The sequence below is a fragment of the Thunnus maccoyii genome, chromosome 20 (genome assembly GCF_910596095.1).
Source record: "Thunnus maccoyii chromosome 20, fThuMac1.1, whole genome shotgun sequence".
Lineage (NCBI taxonomy): Eukaryota > Metazoa > Chordata > Actinopteri > Scombriformes > Scombridae > Thunnus > Thunnus maccoyii.
The window spans coordinates 2,051,619-2,074,413 of record NC_056552.1 but is presented as its reverse complement, the minus strand read 5'-3'; the positions used below and the strand labels follow the sequence as shown (position 1 = coordinate 2,074,413).

The window sequence follows — 22,795 nt, the reverse complement described above, 5'->3', positions numbered from 1 at the left end:
CTTTCAGGTTTTCTTCTGCAGTCATTGTTGCTGTTTGTAGCTCTACATGAACTCATATATACTCTCCTCTTTACTGACATTACAACAAGTTGATTGGACTTTGGTGCAGTTCAGCTCAAATTCAATACAGTTCATGCATACAGGTATAATTTCTACCACATCCAGGAATGATATAAACATACAGCTGTGTGGTTTGAATATTAAACAGCATCACTGTTAACTGGATTCTGCGGAGAGCAGAGAAGTGCAAGTGAGAGATAAAGTGCATATTGCAGTCAGAGCTGCTTTGCATTGTGCAAATATAAAGTGCACATCACACTTTAAATCAAGGATCGTGAACGGAGGATCACAGTAAACCAGCTGCAGCAGGATGTCTGCTGGTTTTAAATCTACCAGTGGACCACCATCCTCTCTGTGATGGGAGTAAGTTATAAACACAGTTTGAGGGCTTTGTGTTGGATACAGGAGTAACATCACAAACCTCTAGGACTTCTGGGAAACAATGTTCATTAAACATAAATATTAAATAAACAACAAGTTCTTATCTGAACATATGAAGCAAGACACACGACATACTCTGAGGCTGCGTTTAACTAATTAGCAGAGTTACACATGTTAATGAGATTGTTAATGAGGTTTTTCTCCTTCTGAAGCAAAATCCACAAGTTCTGGTTTCACTTCCTGGTTTCTGTTGCAGCTTCATGCGTTTAGTTTCTGGTTTTGCTTCTAACTTTGGACCTGAAGAGATTTTTATTGATGAACTTTGAATGTTTGAACTGCTGCGATTCTTCATCTCTACTGAAGTGTTTTCCTCTTCTCAGGCTGTGTGGTGATAGAATAAGTTATCTCAGAGTGTGTGTGTGTGTTTCTATAGAGTCTGATTGATTTATCTGATCTCTCTGAGGCTCAGCCGTCCGACTCACAGCCCCAGTGCATCATGGTCCGAGTGGTGTGTGATCCTGTGACTCACACACAGAGGATGAAACTCATCATTACAGAACACTCTAGTCTGTAATCTACAGTCTTTTTGCCACGTTTCCTCCGTCAGCTGAGCAGCAGCAGCAGCAGCAGCAGCAGCAGCAGCAGCAGCTCGCTGATCACAGTCAGTGTTTAGATTTAGATGTTCAGCAGCACAACGTCTGTGTACTCCGGTTTACCAGCTCAGGTCCACTGTAAGAAATTAAAGACAAAACACATATTTCTTTTACCAGTGTAATTGTAGTTTTCATTTCTTTAATTCATTTTTATATAAAGACCTGCAACGGCAATTTTTTAAGCAAATATGCCAAAAACATGCTGCTTTAGCTTCTAAAATGTGATTTAATGCTTTTCCTCATGTGAGTATCTTTGGATTTTGGACTTTTTTGATCAAAAATTTGTCTCCTTTGACTTGACATTTTAGAAACAAAATGATAAATGGATTCATTGTGAAAATAACCAGCAGATTCATCAATATGGAAATAATAGTTAGTTGCTCCCCCTATCCATTAGAAAAAACATCATGCTGAAGCAAATGTGGTGCTTCAGCATCAGTTTAGTTCCAGATTTTGCTTTATTTTAAATTTCATTTGAACATTTTTCAGTTAAAGACAGATGTCAGTTATTATAGCCGTACTGCTGCTGCTGCCGATCATCCATCCGTTTTCTTTACCGCTCGTCCTCTAGAGGGTCGCTGGGGAGCTGCAGCCAATCAGAGCTGACACCGGGTGAGAGGCGGGGTTCACCCTGGACAGATCACCAGTCAATCACAGACTGACAACCATTCACACCTGCAGGCAATTTAGATTCAGCAGTTAACTTCACCTGCATGTTTCTGCTCTGTGGGAGGCAGGCACAGGAAACTCCAGCTCCTGCTGCGGCTCCGTTAACGTTTTAAAACATTAAATCGTGGTGTAATCGGAGCTGTGATGAACCTGTCCAGCTGTGTGCAGAACCTCTTTAATGATATAAAACAGAAGAAAGCAGCAAATCCTCTCACTGAAGAAGCAGGAAACAGAGAATAGTTGGTACTTTGTTGTATTTTAGTACTTTGAGTCTTGATGATGTCAGTGTTCAGTGTTCAGGAGCACAGAGGCTCCCAAACTCTGTTGTTGATGGGAGGTTCCTGCTCTACATTATAGGATAAATACTGGTGTTATAATAAGTTGTATTTTATTATATTCTATCAATATAGTTTCTCTGTTTGTAATGTGGAGAAGGAAAAGCAGAGAGTGTAAACTGGACTGAGGCTCAGAACAGGAGCAGATGGAGCTTTCCTGTTGTTCTTGAACTGCAGTTGAAGGTTTCAGTATGAAAACAGCGGTGCAGCTGGTGTCCTCGCAGCCCGGTGACATTCTGCTCCGTTGTCTCAGTAAATAATAGATTTCCAGGCAACGCAGGCAGCCAAGTGACAGCACGGAGACAGAAACATCTCGGTGTTTTGTCTGTCGTCGCCCCGTCACTCCGGCCCGCCAATGGAAAATCCTCCCCAGAAGCTCCCGGCTGTTTACCTCGCCGTCATAAAACCAATACTCATCTTTTTTGTTTTTGTGGAAAGTTTGGCTGCAGGGCGGAGAGGACGCGGCAGGTGACGGGACAGCAGGATGAAACGTGTTGCATTATGCAGGACAGCAGACACTTCCTGTCCCTTCATCTGGGTCCACATATGACTCATTTCACACCTGCCCTCAGGTAGATTATCCACCTGATGATAAGTCGTGCATCCTGCAAACCAAAGTGAATCTCCTGAGAAACACTTTGTCCTCCTGAGGCTGTTTTTTTCTTTCCTTTGTGCTGTGAAAGGCTCAACAGGTGACTGCATAATTAATCACATAAATCAATACAAGACATCACACAAAGACAGAAGGCCGGCACGCACTGAACATTGTTCTGTTGTTTTTGGATTTTTGCGCAGCAGATGTGTAACCACTTGTCTTCTGGCACAACAAACGTAGCTGGATGACGTCTCAGCTCTTCGTCGGGGGACTCGGCTTCAGGACCTGGACTGATCAAAAACTCAGCAACACATTTTTGGTCCTAAAAGCATTTTACCACCTACTTAACTTAGGAAACAACTCCCTTCTCTCCTCTGATATTTAGGAGCAGCAGAGGAGTCCTGGCCTGCTGGGATTAGCATGAACATGGAGGTCAGACAGAAAGTCTGTGGGAGGAGAGAGATATGATGAGGATCCACGATGACACTGAGCCAATCAAAAGATTGGCAAACATTTAAAGTCCCCTCCGCTTTCAAAAAACATGTTTTTCTTCTTCTTCTTCTTCTTTCAGTTGGATGTTGCTCTGTTCTCTGTGCAGAGTTTGTTTTCATGGGAGGAAAGTTTCTCTGTGTTCACCTTAAATCTCTGTTGATTTGTGACATCACAACCAGTCTGGAGCCAATCGGTGTGTTTGTCAGTGTTCATCTTGTGTCCAGCAGTTCAGCCTCTGAAATGAACATATATATATATATATTTACATAATCAGATTCTGCATTTTAACATGAAGTAGAAGAAGATGATGTTTCAACCAGTTAATATGACCATTTTTGTGTGATTCATTTGTCCTCAAACATGTGTTTGAACTCAGCTTCTTCTCAGATACGCTCGTTTCCACACCGCGCTGCAGGTTTATTCATATTATAATATCTCACTGTGGATTTATCTGCATCATCAGGCTGCAGAAACACAAACAGCACTGATGAAGGAACATCTTCATCAGAGTGCAGCTCTTAATAGTGAATAACTGTCTGTAATAAAATAGAGTATAATATTAATGTAGATAATAGAGTATTTTTATCTGTAGGTCTGCAGTGACTTATGACAGTTGATACTTTCATACCACAGATTATGTAGTTATTTCGTTGTTATTTTGTCTATTTGACCGACATCGGTATGTGTTTATAGTTGTGTAAATGTATTTATCGTGAGGTTTTCAGTGACTCTTTGTTTGTGAAAGGCTGAAAGGAAAGTGAAGGACTGGTGAACACTGAAGGAGGCAGAATGTGCATTTTTTTCTTCCCTGTACTTCAAGGTTCACTGAGAAAAATAAACCTTTTTTTTTGTTGCTTTAAGCTTAAACATCTCAGTCCTACTGATGATCTTTACTTTAACTATAACAAACAGCTGTGCCCTTTAAGGAGATAGAAAGAAGATGAATGGGTAACTATTTTGAAAATGCCAAAAAAGATTTGATGGTTAAAGGTTCTTAAATGTGAGAATCTGCTCCGTCTCTGGTCTGATATCATATAAAACTGAATGTGTTTGGACTGTTTATTGCTGTAGGATGTTTCTCACTGTTGTCTGATGTTTTATAGACTAACAGATAGTGACAGTGAGTCTAGTCTGGTGTAAATGATGCGTCCGTTCATGTACAGTGTGTTTGTGTTTGACGTGTTGATGTTGCAGAGGACGCCAGCAGGGGGCGAGCTCGTCCTCTCCTCCTCTCCTCCTCCTCTCCTCCTCTGGAGGAATCACTCCTCTCCTTTTAGGACTCTCCTGTTGTTTTCTGACTCTTCTGGCTATAAGGTCCAGTAAATAAATGATTATGGGTCATATTGCTTCTCCTCTGACTGCAGCTTATAGCTTTTAAATCTGGAAAGTGGAAAGTTTTTGAGAAGAGCAGTGACAATTTAATCAGGCTGACTGGGAGCCACCAGCTGTCTGCCTCCCTCTCACTTCACCTTTTCCATCATGACAAGAGGGGAAAAAAAACAACAAACTGTATTTTATGGCCTGAAGGGATCCAGACTGAAATAGGCAGTAAATTGATCTGCTGGCTGCCGGTGCTGATGCAGATAGATACTGTGAAACACTGATTAATCATAAAAGAGCTGAAGACGAGGACTTGTGTGTGTGGCAGAATGTAATCTCAGAGAGGATGAGGAGCTGTTTGTGTGTTTCTAATAGATATGGTGACCCTGGTTGTTGGTCTTCCTCAGTCAGCAGGAACGTTTCAGGTCAAACTCTGCCACAAACTGAAAACATTCAGTCCAATCTGAGACTTATGATTCATCATTTTTACGACTCTTTCTTATATCTTTTATTCAGGCAGTGAGCGCTTTAAGCAGAGAGTGTTTTTTCCTTCTCACATTGTTTGATTTGAATCGTCTTTCGAGGCCTGAAGAGGTCAAACTCTCACACACAACACCGAGTCCTGATCTTCCAGACACTCTCTTGAGATTCACATCCAGTTTGTCATATAAACGTAATGACTTGTATGTTCAGGAGGATTACTGGCGCTGTGGTCGCAGTCGCTGCACACAGAAAATCACTGGCTTCACATTGTACCCAGTGATTTTTAGTGTGTGTGGCTTTTTTCTTCCATGTCATTACAAACCATAAACCGAGCTGCTGTAAACCAGGTCTCAGAGCTCCACTCAGCGACGAGCAGCATTTCTGTTAACGGGAGAAGTTACGCCTTCGTCGTGTGAGCGAGTTCTTAAACTTTAGTGTAAAAAGCTGTGATGTAAACGTTCATTAGTGAGTTCTTCACTGTGTTTATCGTTGAGACTGTCTTTGATTCTTGACACAGCGACTTGTAGATCTCACTTTTGTGTTTTTGGGACAGTTTGGTTCCAAATCAGCATGTTTGGTGTCGTCGTGGTGTTTTACATCACCGCTCTTCAAATAAACATGTAATTCCCATCCAGTCATACTTAAACACATCGGTTTTAACCGTCAACATTTCTTTTTTTTTCTTCTTTTTTTTCTGAGATAAAACCATTTTACTTTTTCATCGGACAACAAACTTCTTCTTGACGCTCAGGACAAACTTTTGTCACAACATCAGTTGTTTTCTGAGCTTTTTTCTTCTAGAAGAATCTGAATCATAGGTGGAAATATACCAGCCTCCATCACTCACTTGTTAAAATGTGCATAACACTGTAATTTATGTTAAAAGTTTTCACCTTTTTAAGCACTTTTGCCAAGAAAACGTTCCTGTAGAAGCTCAGTAGATGTTTCTGGCACAACTACACTACTTCCAAGGTGCATATATGCAGGTAAACTTTATTTGTTTAGCACCTTTCAACAATAAAGCAATTCAAAATGCTGCACATAAAACTTAAAAAGCATTAAAACACAAGACATTATAAAAAGACACATTTAGTTAACTAGAAAATAAAGAGCACAGGTCACAGTGCAAGATATGAATAAAAAGCCCCAAATATGATTTAAGGGAATATGAATATATGAATAATGGACTTTTATACTGTATTATATTATTGGGCTTCAGCTGTCTGCCAGTTTGGGAAAGTGACTGGCCTGAAGTCACATGACCATCGGCTGATATTTATGTGTATGTATATGATCTTTTACTTCTTTAACCTTTTTAAAACATGTTTTTATTTCATTCTCACTTTATTTAAATGTTCTTTATGATGTTTTATAATCTGACACTGATGAAGATCCTGTACAACCAGTTATATGTTGGAAATATAGTCGTCAAATACCAGTAAAATAAAGGTTATAATCTACAAAACTTTAATTTTAAATAAATATAATCGTCTCTTAGGACAGTCGATCATTTTAAGATTAACGGCTGCTGTATGTTTGATACTTCAGGTTGTTAAGATGATTAACTGCTGACTAAATGTCCAGTATTGTTTTATTCTATGTGTTGTTACTCTTTAATGCTCTTTAGGGACATTAATCTCACCCATGAGGCTCCAACTAACAACTATTTTAACCATTTACCTATAAAATGTCGTCAAAAAGTGAAAAACTACTCTCACAGATTCTCCAGCGACTTCTTCAGATCGCTGGTTTTCTTCGACCAACAATCCAAAACCTAAAGATGCTTTAAAGAAGAGAAACATTAGAGAAGCAGTTTGTTTCTGTCAATCAACCAGTTGATTGATTGAACTAATCATTTCAGTACAACAGAAGAAAGGCTTCCTGTGCTCCTCTCAGCCAGTAAAACACAGATCAATCCAATCATTAAGTTATGTTTAACTTCTAAATCAATAAGCGTAATCACTGATCAGGACAGATTAATGGTTTATTAGTTGTTTCTGGACAGATGAGGTGATGCAGGGTGAGCAGACGGCTGGAATCAGGCGCCTGTTTACTGTCATTGGGACTATATGCAGTAGAAATACATGCTCCATACATAGCGTCCAGTACAGGAGGGATTTGTGTATGTGAGCTGTTTACTCTTACATTTTTCTCAGGCCCCCGCTCGCCGTCTTTGTACACAAACACTCACAAACACTCACACAGTGGTGTATTAAGCAGCCGTGCTCCCGCGGGGCTAATCATATCAGGGCACAAGTCAGGCAAGTCTTTCTGAACATCCATTAAGCTGCTTCGCTGCTCCAAATCCTCCATGAATCACCCCCACCATGAAATATTAGCTCCATAAATTCAGCCTGCCATCTTATTAAGCCTAATCCCTTAAAACAACACGGTGTGGAGCGGATGATTGGTGCCTCAGCCCCCGCCACTGCCGCCGCCACTGCCGCCGCTGCTCCCGCCGCCGCCGCCCTCCTCCACCTCAGGAGTGTGTGTCCGCATGATATGAGAACGCTGCATAAACAAATGTGGAAGGGCTGCAGTCGCACACTCGACATTTCCTGAGTGAAGCTGCTGGAAATCCTCAACTCCAGCAGCAGAACGCACATCCAGACTACAGTTCAGAGCTGAAACCGATCATTATGCTCATTATTCTCATTATTGATCTGTCTACTGTTCATCCGTTACAGTGAATTGATTATTCGTTTAGTCTGTAAAATGTCTAAAGATCCCAGAACTCAAGATGACATTTTGCTTGTTTGTCAGACCGAAACCAAAAAGATTCAATTTACAATCATATGAAACGTAATAAAGCAGAAAATCATCACATCACCAGAAGCTGCAACCAGAGGAGCTTTGATATTTATGCTCTACATGATTGGAAATGTAGTTTTTATGACCACAGTTTCAGTAAAACGCTGTAACAAGGCCCAGAAATCAGATTTGACTTTATGATGCAAATATTTATGATTTATTCACTTAAACTGTCTTAAACTGTGACGTGATTTGTGATTCTCGTTAATAAAACAGCCTGTTAAAAGATGAATAAAGTTAAAAACTGTTGTTTTTCTTTTCTAACAGCGTCAGACAGTTATTGATGTTTTGATAATTGGTAATAAGTCTGTGAAATCAGGAAGTAAAATGACTCATGTTTTGTTTTTCTCGTTCATATTTACTGCTTTCTGAACACGACAGACACACTCCGCAGGAAATGAAGCTTTCTGATTTACGCTCAGGTTCATTTTTAGGGGCGACGACGTTTGTCAGTGAACAAAATATATAAGTGATTATCAAGCTGCTGCTCGTTTGAGGTTTGTTATTTAAAATATAATATTATATCTTCAGGACCGAAGTATAAGACTGACAAAACAAACCCTAACACAATGTACATCAGAGTATATACTTCAAATAAAGTGCATATAATTATTATTTTATCATTTCAGAACTAGTAAACTTTAATTAAAAATGGATACCAGGTATAAAAAGAAAGTAAAAATGGAAACAACTATAATTGGACTTCATTTCTACGGTTCAGCTCATTTATCCAGATGAGAACAATAGAAATGCTTAAAATCCATCCCATAATAGCCGCTGGCAGTTTTATAGGTAAAAAAAAAAAGACACTTGTTGACGTGTAACGATTGTCTGAAATGTAGAGTAGTAGTTATTAAAGTTTAGTCTGACAAGACGAGGTCAAAACCTAGAATATGGCTGGACCGTGAAACGCTAGAGGGCTTTTAATTTGAAACGACTGACACAGGAAGTGGCGACCGGCTGATGAAGTTACACCGTTAATCGGCTGACCAACGGTGTAACTTCATCACTCAGTCAGTCGGGGACAGACTTTGGCGTTTATAGAGCTGGCCCGGTGCGGTCCAGCTGAGCCTGACAAAATCTGTCTCTGATTGATTAGATCAGTGGAGACAAACCTGACAATGTCCAGCCGTCGTCTGATTAAAGTTCGGTTCCAGTTTTCAAATTAAATCTGAAAATGTCAAGCTGAGCCTGATTAAATACATCTTCTGAGTCTGAGTTGTTCTAAACCTTTGATGTGAGTAACGACGTCTTCTGGCTTCACACTCAGGACAAACTTCTTGTCCAGTGGTTGGTAAAGATGTAAGAGCAGCAGAGTTGTGTGTCATGTTCTCTGTCGTGTAATGATCATAACGGCCTCCTGGAGGCGCTCTAGTCGCTGTAGCTCTGGTCTGCTCCGTCCTCCCTCTCATTACAATGTGGACTGACTTATGCTAAAGTCCAGCGAGCGTTAGCGGTGCCGTACCCAATCGATGCCCACGCCAGTCAGCCTGTCACTCACCCGGCGGGCGAGCCTGCCAGCCAGCGCTCAGGGCTGCCAGGAGGGACGTCTCAGTCTCCCCACGTTTGCAGGCTCCTCGCCGGGCCATGAATGCTAGCATTGCTGGACTAATTAACCCGGGGAGAGGCCAACAAGCCCGCTACAGTTCAGCCCCCGACAAATATCAGAATAAAGCCTTGTTCAAATTAGCGAGGTGAAGTGAGAAGTGCAGGGAGGGAGGACTCAGCTGTCTGCGGTGACAGAGAGAGGTTATATTAGTTCAAATTAGCGGTACAGTGGTGAAGCTGGCCAGCTAGATGGACTGTGAGTGTTGGTGTTACAGTATTTATGTGACAAAATGAGGTTAAATTAGCGCGAATCTGAGCTGCAGGCTGAAATGATGATAGTTTGATTATTTTCTTAACTAATGAGCCACGCTGGCAGGTTAACCAGCCCTCAGGAGGAGGGTTTGTAAGCAGGAAGAGCGGAGCTGGCTGGTAAACTGGTTGGTAAAGTAGCCGCTGTGGCTGCTGGAGTTAAATTTCCTGTGGTGGAGTGTGTGTAGAGAGAGAGAGACGGTGTGTGTTCTTACATAAGGTTCTGCTTCTGCTAACAGTCGTCTCTCTGTGGACTCACACTCTCCCCGAGGGCCCGGGACGTCCCCGGGGAACTCCAGCTACTCCCGAAATGAAGTCATCACACACACACACACACACACACACACAGAGGCTGGCTGGCAGGTTGCCATTGTGTGGCTTCTGACTGGGACCTTTATGACTCAGGAGTTTTTCAGTAACACAGAGAAGATGTCTTTGTTTTTTTTTGTATTTTTACTTCAGATGTTTGTTGAAAAATGGTATAAAAAGAAAGTAAAAATGTAAACAGAAGGAAAGATAAGTGGACTTTTACTCCCAACAGTTGAGCTCATTTAGCCAGATGAGAAAAATTATATTCATCCGCATTGTTATTCTCCATATTCTAACAGCGTTAGATTAAAGCTGAGACAGTTTAGACAATAACAGAGCTGAGCCTGACTGATCATAATCAGGTCTAACAATACAGAATTGGTGCATGAGCCAAATAAGTTTCCGTGATTATTTCCATGTTTCTCCTGCTGGGATCACAAGTCTGTGTTATACTGGGATGACGTCACAGATTTTAAAACAAAACAAAACCTTCATGGATCAAAAATTCATAATAGAAAGAGTCATAATTTATTAAACAGTTATTTAAAAAGTTATTTAAGAGTTTTAAAAGGTAAGATATATGACAAATAAGTAATAAATAGGTTTTAATAACACTTTTATGACTTTTATTGTCTCATTATCTTGTCACCTGGATCTTTTAGAGTCACATTATTTGAACAATCTGTGTCTGAAACAAATTAAGTCATATAAGTTAGCATCAACATACTCAGCTGCTGGTGAACAAAACTAGTGAACTCCTCTTGGTTGTTGAAGAGCTGTAACATTTATTTTCTGACCAACTCAGCTCATTTACATTTACAGTCTACCGCTAATGTCTCACACGCTCCGCTTAGCTTAGTTTCATCCTGCATCATGTCGGATGAAGCCAAAGTGACCGTACGACCAACAAAACCTCTTTTCTTTTGTACCAGCTTGTTCTCATCTGCGCACAAACACTCACAGTGATGAAGAGGAAAGGTTGAGACGTGGCCCCTTCATAGTTGTGTCGTCCGTCCCAACCGATCACCTGGCGATGTTAATTGAATCGGGTCGTCGTCCGTCACCCCCTCGTCGGCCAGCAGAAACATTAAAGAGCGGGCGTCCTCTCAGGGCAGATGAAGACGAAAGCGCCGGGGCGTGTTGACATTCACAGCAAAATACCAGCAGAGTGAAAGAGGAGGTGAGACGGCGGCAGGATGAAGGTTCGATTCAGCGTCAGGTCAGCGGAGACGAGAGACACGATGATTCCTTTGTTCTCACGTAGAACATTTACCTGATGCAGATGTGTGGACGTTTCATACTTTACTACACATCAGACCTCAAACTAAGAGTTTAATTCATGTAGTACATTTCTTACAAGAAGTGAAGTACAACACGCTTCAAAGAAGATAAAAAATACACATTAAAATACAAAAAATATTTAAAACAAAGTATTAGAAAAAAGTATAAACTGATGCTCACATATCTTTTTAATCTTCTTGTTTTATTAGCAAAGAACAATGTAGAAAACATCCAGCTCATAGTAAGTGTCTCATTTTCAGCTGCTACTAATCATCACCCTAACCCTGACCCTAACCCTAACCCTAACCCTAACCCTGACCCTGACCCTAACCCTAACTCCAGCCCTAACCCTAAACCTAACCCTGATCCTGACCCTAACCCTGACCCTAAACCTAACCCCAGCCCTAACCCTAACCCCAACTCTAACCCTAACCCCAGCCCTAACCCTGACCCTAAACCTAACCCCAGCCCTAACCCTAACCCTAACATTAATGTTAATATGATCATTTCTTAATTTCTTAATGGCTAAAATCAAACTTTTTGCTGTTTTCTGGTTAATGTTCTCTGACCAAAGATTTGTTTGTGAGGGAGAGAAACATCACTCTACAACTGATCGGACTGTTTGTGTTTTTGTCATTTGACAGACTAACAAAGCGTTGACTCTTCTCTGCAGAAACCGTCAGCTGATTGTGTCACATCAGTTTCAGGAGTCACAATCAAGTAGCTCATGAAAACTAAAGTGTAAAAGTCTCTGGACGTTTTCTGTCAGAAACATTTTTAATTAATGTTTCATGTCTTCTGCTGCTTCACTCGTTAGGTTGTCCTTATTAATTAGTAAAACTGACACTAAAACAGTTTCTGACTTCTCAGACAAAACAAAAATCTGAGTTTTTGTTTTTTCTAAGTTTGTGCAAAATGTGATTCAGTTGCAGATGCAAAAGGATTTATTCTTTATTTGAAGCATCAGTGAGACTGTCCGTCACTCCTCTCTTCATCGACACAGTGCAGGTTGAACTGCGTTGATGAGTGATTGTGAACATTTATGAAGAAGATGATTAACCAATCATCTTCTCTCCGATGATGCACCTGAACAAGACTCGAATCAGTGTTTGTTTGTGCGAGCGCTCGGCCAACATGCCATTCTGACAATCATCCAGTAAACAACCAATCACAACCTGACGTTTATCTTTGACACACACGTGACGGAGCGGTTCATCACGACGTCCAACATGTCGAGTATCTGTACAGAGCATCGCGTCCTCGTGTGAAGCTTTGTATCGTATGTTTTCGAGTACAAACAAGAAGAGAAAACCTGGAGGAGGGCTGACCTTGGAGACGAACGTCCTCGCTGGAAACTGAAATGTGACATTAAAATCAGGCTTCGGCACAGACAGATGGAGCGAGAAGGCAGAGATGAATAAGTCAGTGACTAACACTGACGTAAATAAAGACATGAAACCAGTTGGCCACTTGTTTTCTGCTCTTGCTGTGTTTCCAGGATGGATTCAAGATCATGGTGATGAGTCTTTAGTCTGATACATATCAAAGCTGTTTATTTATTCTCAATGTTAAGAAGGACTGCTTATATGGTTTTTATCAAGACGTTTTCAAACTGAACAACAAGCAAGGCCGACAGCTCCTTTCACTCCGGCAGAAAACTTCCTAGAAAGAAGAAAATAAGAAACATGAATACAGGACAAAAAAGAAGAAGAGTGTAACAGTTTTCAGCCATGATTTTCTCAACTTTTGGTTCATTTATCTTTTTATTTCATTTTGAATTTTATTTATTCACTACACATTAATAATTCAAAGGGGCGTCTGTGGCTCAGGAGGTAGAGCGGTGGTTCGATCCCTCAGACAAGATACTGAACTCTTAGTTGCTCCTGAAGGCTGCGCCGTCGGTGTGTGTAAATGATTATTAGATTAGATCTCCTGATGTGCAGGGACCTTGCATGGCAGCCTCTGCCATCAGCGTATGAATGTGTGTGTGGGGGTGAATGTGACATGAAGTGTAAAGTGCTTTGAGTGGTCAGGAGACTATAAAGGTGCTGTATAAATGCTGTCCGTTTACCATTTGCAGTCCATTTATGAACATGACAAAGACACAACCACACAGCATCTAGACCTGACATTAAAGGCATCGACTAACCAATAATCTACATTTGTCAGCTGTTTTCTTACTTTGAAAATAGCCTAATAGAAAAAATCAACTTTCCACATTGTAGATCCTGTACTGGTCCCAATACCAAAATAAATGGATAAGATGGGACTCAGTATATAGGCTTAAAAGCCTAAGCTAGAGTGACTCCTATCTTCTCCGTTCCATAGTCTATTATCAAGGTAAGAAAACAGCTGAAAAGCTTTGATTTTTGGGTGGTCTGTGCCTTTAAGTAGTAGCTCATGTTTCAGTCTTCAAAGTAGCCTGATGGAAAAGATTCCATCAAATCCTTCTGACCTTAAAAACTTGACCACAGAGGTTTGTGTTGACTCTTCGGGGCTTTCCTCGCTGTCACCCATGATGGTGAAAGACGATGGCCAGTTTTCACCCAAAGATCAGAAGTCTCTTCAGAGTCTCTCCTCCTGTGTCCCTTGTAGTTTAAACTCTGAAGTCCTCCATTGCTTCTCTGGTTGGTTCACCAAGGAGTTTGGCCATCATGTGAACCTCAGTTTCACCAAACAAGACGAGCTCTTCATGCTTTTGTGGACTTCTCAAGGGGCCTCAGTAACCGAACAAGGTCGTCAGTTGTCAGGTTGTCAACAACTGTTTGGTAAAACTGATATAAATATATGCTAATCGAGACAGGTTTAGCTTCAGCTGCTAACACAGCTAACTCTGCTGAACTGGTGTTTAGAGCTGACAGGACCTGTCCGCTGCCGAGCCTAAACGCCAGTTTCGGCGGACCTGCGTTGCATCTGACAGGTTCAGCTGACAGGTCCGGTTACACCGCAATTTAATGTTTTAAAAAACAATTTTACCAGCTGATGACTGTAGGAACAGACAGTTAAAGAGCCGCAGGACAAAATGTGAAATGACTTCTGGCTCGTTTAAATGTCGTTGTTCTGTCTTCCTGTCATTATTATTATACGTCCCTGAGCAACTTTCTACCCTCCTGCTTCACACAGCTGCGCTCACCTCCTCCCTTCTACCCTTCAGCCAACAAATTTTGGTTTTCTGGTGTCTCATGAACGTTACAGTGTGACAAGGCTGCTAGCGTGACTGTAAACTTTTAGTGTCTTTCCTGTAAAGCTGCTCTATTCCTTTTTATGTCATCCATGAGTCTCCCAGCAGCTCAATTCTGAAAAGAACAGGAAGGTTCTTGTGTTCATGAGTCTCCTCGTTGTAAAGAGTCTGCTGCGATGAACAGATTGTGTCTCCTGATAATGTAACCGTAATGTTTATGATGCTTTTTAATGTGTATCTTTGGGATTTGTGTGTTTTGATCTTTCACACAGAAGTTTCTGATTTGTAAGTGGTTTTGTGTGTGTGTGTGTTTGACATTGAAGGCCTGCTGTGTGCTGTATCTGAGTGTGTGTGTGTGTTTGCTCGCTGGCAGCAGTGAGCAGTCAACAGATTTCTTCCTGTGGGTTGAGCGATAATCTCATCTCGGGGGCCGGCGGGGGGCAAAGCATCCGTCTTCACCAGAGAACCACGCTGCCAAAACCTTTCCCGCTGCTGCCCTCATCACCATCCCAAAAAAACAGAGGATTAAAACCGAAAGAGAGAAGAGAACGATTTCAGTAATAACTGTATTTCTCCTGTCTGACTGTCGGAGCACAAACCTCCAACAAGGCTGCACATTCACAAAATGTACATCTGAATTAAAATACAGATGGTGACAGACAGCGCTACTAATGCTCTTCAGAGAACACTTCATCCCTGTGTAGGAGTATGAAAGCTTCATGCATTGTGCAAAATTTCAAATGAGTCTGACTAATGAAGTTTAATCATTTAGTGCCACTTAAAGATTTATGCCTGAATAGATCTAAAAATTACCTGACAGAGATCTTTTGTGTTTCTGAGAACAAAAAGTGGAAGTAGTGTGACGTTGTTGGACCTGAAGTATAAAGTGTATTAACACAAGTGATGCTTAAAGAGTTTCCTCTTTCTGAGACGTTTTGCTGCTGAGAAGAAATGAGACAACCGTTGCTATGGATGACATCATGTTTCATGAATGAACTGAATCATTATCTCCACAGTGATTGGTTGACAGGTGACTGGTTCTCTGTAGGTGAATGTGGAGGAAAATATTCATCAATACACTAATAGAGTGTGATTAGACATCAGATTTCTAAGCTACACTTATCGTAGGTCAATACTTTATATCACGATAATCATTAAAGGCAAATGAAATAACGTCAAAAACAGTTTAAACTCTGTCAACAAAAGCAGGTTGTTCAAAGTTTGACAGTTGACTGGAAATCAGGTTAAATGCAGCTCAGTGTCTCAGTGTCAGACTCTACACACACATTCATACATCATTTCCTGGTGAAATTGATTGATTGATTTCTTGACTGGATGACTTTGTAGTAAATGTTATCAGCTGTCTGTTAACAGTTAAAGTCATTTTTAACAGGCAGAGCATAATAACTCTTCTTCTATCTTTTGCATATATTTAAACAAATACGATCAAAAACATCAAATCAAAAGGGCCTGAAGAGTATTTTTGGTTTGATGAACAATTTTTTTACCTTTATTGAACCAGCAGAGGATGTGATATGTGTGTCTTAACCAAGCGGCAACCTCCTTGAACGGCCACTTGAGGCTCTAAAAGCGAGTCAATCCCCATAGACCCCCATGTTAAAATGTCCAACTTTACAGCAGAAATAAACATGTTTACAGCCTGGTACAAACAACAGTTTACATCTCTGTAGCTAATTTCTCCTTTCATGACAACTGTACGGGGGGTGAATTTTTTTATAATCTACCTGTTTAAATTTTATTAAGCCGTAAAGTTCTGCATAATGAAGGACATGGCTGCTTTGAGTGACAGGTCCGCCAGCCGCTAGGTGGCTTGTTTCAGCCATTCGGCCCGCCTCTTTGTCCGTTTTTGATTGGCTGGGAGTTAGGCAGCGTCACGTACTGCCAAGATGGCGACGGCTGGAGCGGCTCGCTTTGAGCTTCAAAACTGCTCTTCAGAAACCAACGAGTGACGTCACGGTAACTACGTCCATATTTTTATACAGTCTGATGGACTGGAGACTGATGTTTGCTTCCTGTTAATCACTGACAGCTCTGTTGTTTAAGCATGATGACCTTATTGATGAAGGTGTTTCTAAAGGTTTCTCTGACCTTTACTGAGTCATTTTTTTTTCCTAAACCAGATCAGAAGAAGATGTGTCGTTATGTGTTCAGTTGAAGACTTGTTGACCTGACAATACTTGAAAGTAAACGTTCTCCTGATGCTAAATAATCAAAGTATTATGAAAGATGGAGGAAGAAGACGTGTGAGGAACCAGAGTTGAGAACGTGGTGAGAAAATACCAGTAGAAGAGAGAAATGTAGCGACGCAGGAGTCCTGCATCTTCAGGCCTTCGAGTGTCCCTGAGTGTGGGGGGAGAGCCAAAATGAGCGCTCGTGTAGAGATAGCAGTTTTCCCTCACAGTGTCGTCTTCAGTTGTCAAGACAACGGTATATTTTCACCTCACACAGCCCCAAACCCCTGCCCAACCCCCTCCATTGAATCAACCCCTCCTCCCAGCGCTGCTTCCAGTGTCCTTCACACATGACGTCGCCGAGCAAACACACTTCAGCTGCAAGGTGGAAACACATCACGGAGTAGATCATCATGGAGACGCTGCTCATATTTATTAAGACCTTTAACACAACACTACACCTCAAAAACCTCAGTGATGGAAGAAATACTCTACTTTGAATTTCAGAAATTATGTTTTTTTCTGTCTGTTTGCTATAAAAACTACAATACCCATGAGCCTCTGCTGCAGTTGCTGTGTGGAAGAGCAAACTGATCCAGAATCAGATTTAAACTGTTGAAAGTTTTATCAGGTTTCCACATTCAGATGTAGTGCAGAATTTGAAGCTTTGTGATTGGTTGTTTCTTACTGAAATGCACCCTGGGAGTTGTAGTTGACTTCTCTCCTTCAGTTTTTTTATGTCTTCAGGCTTTTTATTTATGACTCTATGACACAGTTGTTCATCTTTTACGCTGGAGAGGAGAGTTTCATGTCGATCCAAGACTCGACTTGAAGAGTTCCAACTCGCAGAAACACTGGACGCCTGAAACAACTCCCACTGCGATAACTCCTTTATTCTGTGAGCTAGTCGATGTTAGCCAGCGTATCGGTGCCAAAGTTATTAATCATACAATCATACAAGCATCATGAGCCATCGGCAGACGTTGAGGCTGGCGCGTCGTAAACGTGGGAACCTTTTCCGTCTCTACCATCCATCACGTGTGACGCGAGCGTGGCAGAAGGTTTTAGATAGATGAAAACAAAACTCTCATGAAAGAAGAAGAAGATGTGGAAAAATGTCACAAAATCTTTATTTAGAAGAAAAGAAAGAAACGAACTGAGGGAAAGAGTCATAACTCAGTGTGACTTACACTTCCCGAAGATATCATTATCTCCGACGTCCATCGCCAATAAACCATAAATCTGCTCAGAAACCAGAGAAAAAAAAGAGGCTGCAGAACTTATCTGAGAATCATCACATTTTGATTTTCTTCAGTATCAAAGTAATCAAGTGATAGTTGTTTGTACATCTATGTTACACAGCAACCAGGAGCTGCTAACAGCTGATTCACACGACTTTTAAAGAGACTTTTTTACCAAAATGTGAACAAACAAACACATCATGGAAACTGCTGAGAGCACGATTATCCCCAAAATCAAAGTAACACAAGGAACAAACAATAATAACAAGACAAAATCCATTAATGTGAAGTTTTTTCAATATTTTATGACATCACTAATGCTCAGAATCTTATATTCTATCCATTCATGCACAGATATTTGTCCTGTGAACATACAGACATAAAAACTTCACACTGCAGCTTCATCTGTGATGTTTGATTTCTTTATTTTCTGCCAAAAAAAAGACTCCCGCAGCTCTGATGGCAACCGCCGGCTATAAAACTTGTGTTTCTGCGGACAGAAATGTGTGTTTTCGGTGCCACGTTCATGTGTTTCCCTCGGTAGAAACATTAGCAGCAGAGTGGAACAGATGATAAGGTGTAATGTGTCTCGAAGGCTCTGCGTAGAATCTGATGAGTTTCTCTCCTCTCTGTCTCCCTCACAGAGCCTGGGAACCACGAGCAGATACGACACCAGGAAAAAGTAAGTCCTGTCTCCTCTCAGCCTGCAGGGTTCATTTACAGTTTTCATACTTTACTGATTACACATTCTTGTCTCTTATTGTCGTCCTCACTGTCTTCCAGTTCGCCTCTGTGCTGACATTTTCCTGCATTTATACACTCTCTGTGTTTTCTGCTCTTTGAAATATTATTTCCTGCAGCCCCGGAGCAATAAGTCATGATTTAATAAATCGGGAGGCATGGACTCCTCCTGTATGTTCAGCGGGAGTGATCTAAGAAAACCAGATTATGTCAGTGTTTTTATTGTTTTCCGTTTTCACTCAATAAAACCAGATAGAGACGATATTTTTAGCTGAAGAAAGAAACCTCGCAGTGTCTGGTTTAACTGTCTGGTTGGTTTTTCCTCCTCGGATGATTCGTTTGTGCAGATCTGAACGCAGCAATCAGATCAAAACCACCACACAGAGACTCTTTACAGGAAGTGGGTTAGTTTGTGGCGGAAACGTGATCCGACCTCCATCTGACCCACTACGAGGCTGCACGTTCAGGCCCGACTACGTTGTCGTCTTTATATTTGAGCAGGTAGAAGCTTCTTCCTGTGTTTCTGTTTTCAGTCCCGCCCCCAGATTCATCTGACCAATGAGGGGAGAGAACGTTCTCATCTGGCTTTTAGTGATGCATTTTGGTTCACTTGGATTTTTTTGACACTGAACTACTGTTCAAGTCATCTGCTGGTAATGATGGAAGCAATGGTGTAAATGGTGTTAACACCAGATCATCTCAACTCACTTCAGAATTATATTTTAACCTTTAAAGAATCTCAACTTTAATCTCTTCATGAAACACGACGTAAAGTTTCCACATGACGTCCCGGCCGACCTCGATGCAGCAGCGTCTCTCTGCTCCTCTAGATCGATAGAACAAAGCCTCACATACATCCATAGATACATAAACACACCTGAATCCTGATTTCTCCTTTAACCTGACGCACCAGATGGTTTCATACACGGAAGCATCTGAGCAGTTGCCGTGGAAACTGTTTAGAAAAGGGCGAGAACTTTAAAAAAAACAAAACAAATACATGCAGGTGATTGGATGAACCATCTGTCTATCACTGTCTTACCTCGCGAGGCAGCTGGATTCATGACGCTGATTGGTCTGAACCATCGGCGGTTCGGACACCAGCGCCTGACGGGATGGATTCTCACATGATGTCGTGAATCCAGCTGCGTCGTGAGATAAACTCTCCTTGAGTCAAGGATGTAAACGTTTTTGGTCTTAGTTATTGAATAGTGTTGCATATTCAGGCAGTGTTAATAGATTTTCATGGCCATGAAGAACAGCGGCACGAAGATTCATACTGGTCCTCACAAAGATAGAAAAACACGAGCTCTATCCCAGTTAGTGTGTGTGTGTGTGTTTGACTTCTGACTTCTGTGTGTCCGATCAGCTGTGTGAAACACTGATCTGAGCGCGCTCAGTGTTTGGTCTCCTCAGCTGCAGAGAAGCCTTTTCATTCTGCTCATGAACCGTCTGACACATTATCACACACAACGCTGTGTGTGTGTGTGTGTGTTCATACGCCTGCAGTCATGTAAGCATACAGTACTGTGTGTGTGTGTGTAGTTGAGGTTTTGCTCTGCTGAAGCGAAAATTACGTTAAATTAATCGTCCAGAGGAGACAGAAAGAGGACAAACAGACAGACGAGGCGTGGGAGGAAGAAAAAAGAGAGATAATATAAATGAGAGTGGACACATGCAGCAGTGTGTGTGTGTGTGTGTGTGTGTGTGTGTGTGTGTGTGTGTGTGTGTGTGTGTGTGTGTGTGTGTGTGGAATCAATACCTGCACCATTTGGCTGTTCAGTGCTGAAAAACAAACGCACCTCTACCTCTGTGGATCAATAGATTATTAGACGGTTCCAGCGGAGGTTTATTTAAACTGCTCGTCAACAGTCAGCTGATGAAAATACACACAGGAAGTTAAAACTTTATTTACACATCATGATGAAACCAGTGTAAAGCTTTCACACAGTTTACATGTAAACAGAATGAATTATAGTTTGATTTGTCTGCTGTATTTGTGTGTATAAATAACGTAACAATATTTCTTACAACCTTGAACTGTTTTATAATAATATTTTTAATGATTATCAAAGATTTGTACATTTTTATTGGTCCACGTGTCATTTTACCTGTAATTTTGGTTCCTGGTAGCTTTACTGCTGTCAGTGTGGATTTCCATTCATGAAATATTCATGAAATATGATCCAGAAAGTCCAGTTTTGAGTCAAAGATCTACGGGCAGCAACTGACCATCATCTTCTCAATCAATCGATTTTTTTTTTGTCTGAAAAATTCCTCCAAAATTTCCCAAAAAGCCCAAAGCGCCGTTTTCACTCCAAAACCCAAAAATATTTTTAATTTTTGTCATTTTTCACTGAAAAAAAAAATCAAAATAGTGGCTGATTGATTTGATTTTGTCGATTTGAATACTCAATTAATTGTTTCAGATCAATCAGTTTGAAGGTTTATCAAAGACTTTAACATCATGAGACAGGATGTTGAAAATGATCTCTTAAGATTTGTACAGTTTTATAAGCGTCTGTGTCATTTGTCTTGTAATTAGTTCCTGGTAGCTTTACTGCTGACGGTGTGTGTTTCTACTTATGAAATATTCATGAAATATGATCCAGAAAAATCCAGTTTTGCGTCACAGATCTGCGGGCAGCAACTGACGATCATTTTCTCAATCAATGATTAATTATTTTGTCTGTAAAATGTCAGAAAACACTGAAAAACATCCGTAATGCTCATCACAGTGACGTCAAAGCAATTTAAAACAATTTAAATGCTAAAACCAAATTCGTTTTTCTCATTTTTTGCTGGAAATTTCTTTTTTTTTTTAATTTCATTGATCCACCTCCTCATTGATCGTTTCAGATTTATGAGTTTGAAGGTTTATCAGGTCCTGCAGTAAAAGTCTCATTCAGTTTTCTCAGACAGTGTTTATTTTTTTTTATTTGAATCTAAACAGCTCAGCCGTCCTTCAGACTCGCGCCGTCTTCTCGCTGATGATTGAACTCCGGCTGAGTTCACATGTGGAGTAAACGGAGCGCGTTGTGATGCTGTTCACTTTGAGTCAGAGACATTCTGCAACATCGACGTCTCTGATGCTCCATAATTCTTCATATCTGCAGCTGCACTGAACTCTCTGCGGAACAATATGTATAACACACACACACACACACACACACACACACACACACACACACACACACACACACACACACACACACACACACACACACACCTCTTGGGGGTTTACTGAAGTGGAATTGTTCCGAGTGTGTCGACCAGGGTACCACTTTGCAGCGACTGTTATGTCACACCCACACACACACACACACACACACACACTCACACACTAAGGGGCCCAAGGGAGCCATTAAGATTAATGGCCTCTGGCTATGTGTTGCCATGGCGATATAACGGAGGAAAGAAAAGGCAGAAACTGCAGCTCTGCGTCTGCCTCCTCTGAGGACGTTCACAATCGTCTCGTCTCACACACACACATCAGATCGCTTCATCTCACTGCTGAATCTGACTCGTCTCAACCAAACTCAGAATTATATAGATATATTCCTTTTTGCATGTTGATACATGAAAAATTTATATTACTGCTTGATTAAATAGTCACATTACTTTTTATTTCTACTTTCATTACTCAGCCGTCCGTTAGCTTGTAAGCCTGAATGTAGCTAACGTTAGCACGCAAGCTAACATGGAAATAAGATGATTTTGGAGTAGATTAAATTAATCAACTATTTTGATAACAAAATAGTATTAAATAATCAATTCATCATTTCGAGTCATTTTTTTAAGGAAGTAAACTTCTCATATGTGAATATTTTTTGCACAGTAAAAGTCTTCTTGAACATTCAGGTATAAGTTTAAGTATAAATTGAAGTTTGTCAGTGAACATGTGGAGAAAAGTTTCAGTTGTTTTATGATCAAATGAGGTGTTGAATGTCCCTCCGTCTGTATGTGTCTCTGATTATCCGAATGAGATCCTGTCTGCTGCGTGTTGCTCTGATATTTAATATCAGCGTGCTCTCTGCGGTCTCACTGTGTTTAATTATACGAGCTGACAGTTAATCCAGATGAGCTGAGAGCAGATTAACATGCAGAACAGATTCATGTTGCTGCCAGTTTGTCACCTGGAAAGAAGAGAATGGAAAGAGAAGAGCAGAAAGCAGAAGTATAACTCAGTCTCAT

At 40.9% G+C, this 22,795-nt stretch overlaps 1 protein-coding gene and 1 long non-coding RNA gene across 8 annotated transcripts in view; both read left to right on the top strand.

Moving 5' to 3' along the window:
- ankfn1 (ankyrin repeat and fibronectin type III domain containing 1) overlaps window positions 1–22,795 on the top strand; it is a 131,356-nt gene that overhangs the window by 17,193 nt on the left and 91,368 nt on the right. For all 7 annotated transcript variants that reach the window (XM_042396734.1, XM_042396733.1, XM_042396737.1 and 4 more), the window contains exon 6: window positions 18,505–18,542. In XM_042396734.1, coding sequence (XP_042252668.1) covers window positions 18,505–18,542 — 38 coding nt within the window. The remainder of the gene's footprint in view (window positions 1–18,504; window positions 18,543–22,795) is intronic.
- LOC121886610 lies at window positions 1,349–3,299 on the top strand. The gene is made up of 3 exons (XR_006092789.1): window positions 1,349–2,006; window positions 2,671–2,790; window positions 2,897–3,299. It is a non-coding gene; the product is annotated as an uncharacterized LOC121886610 (long non-coding RNA).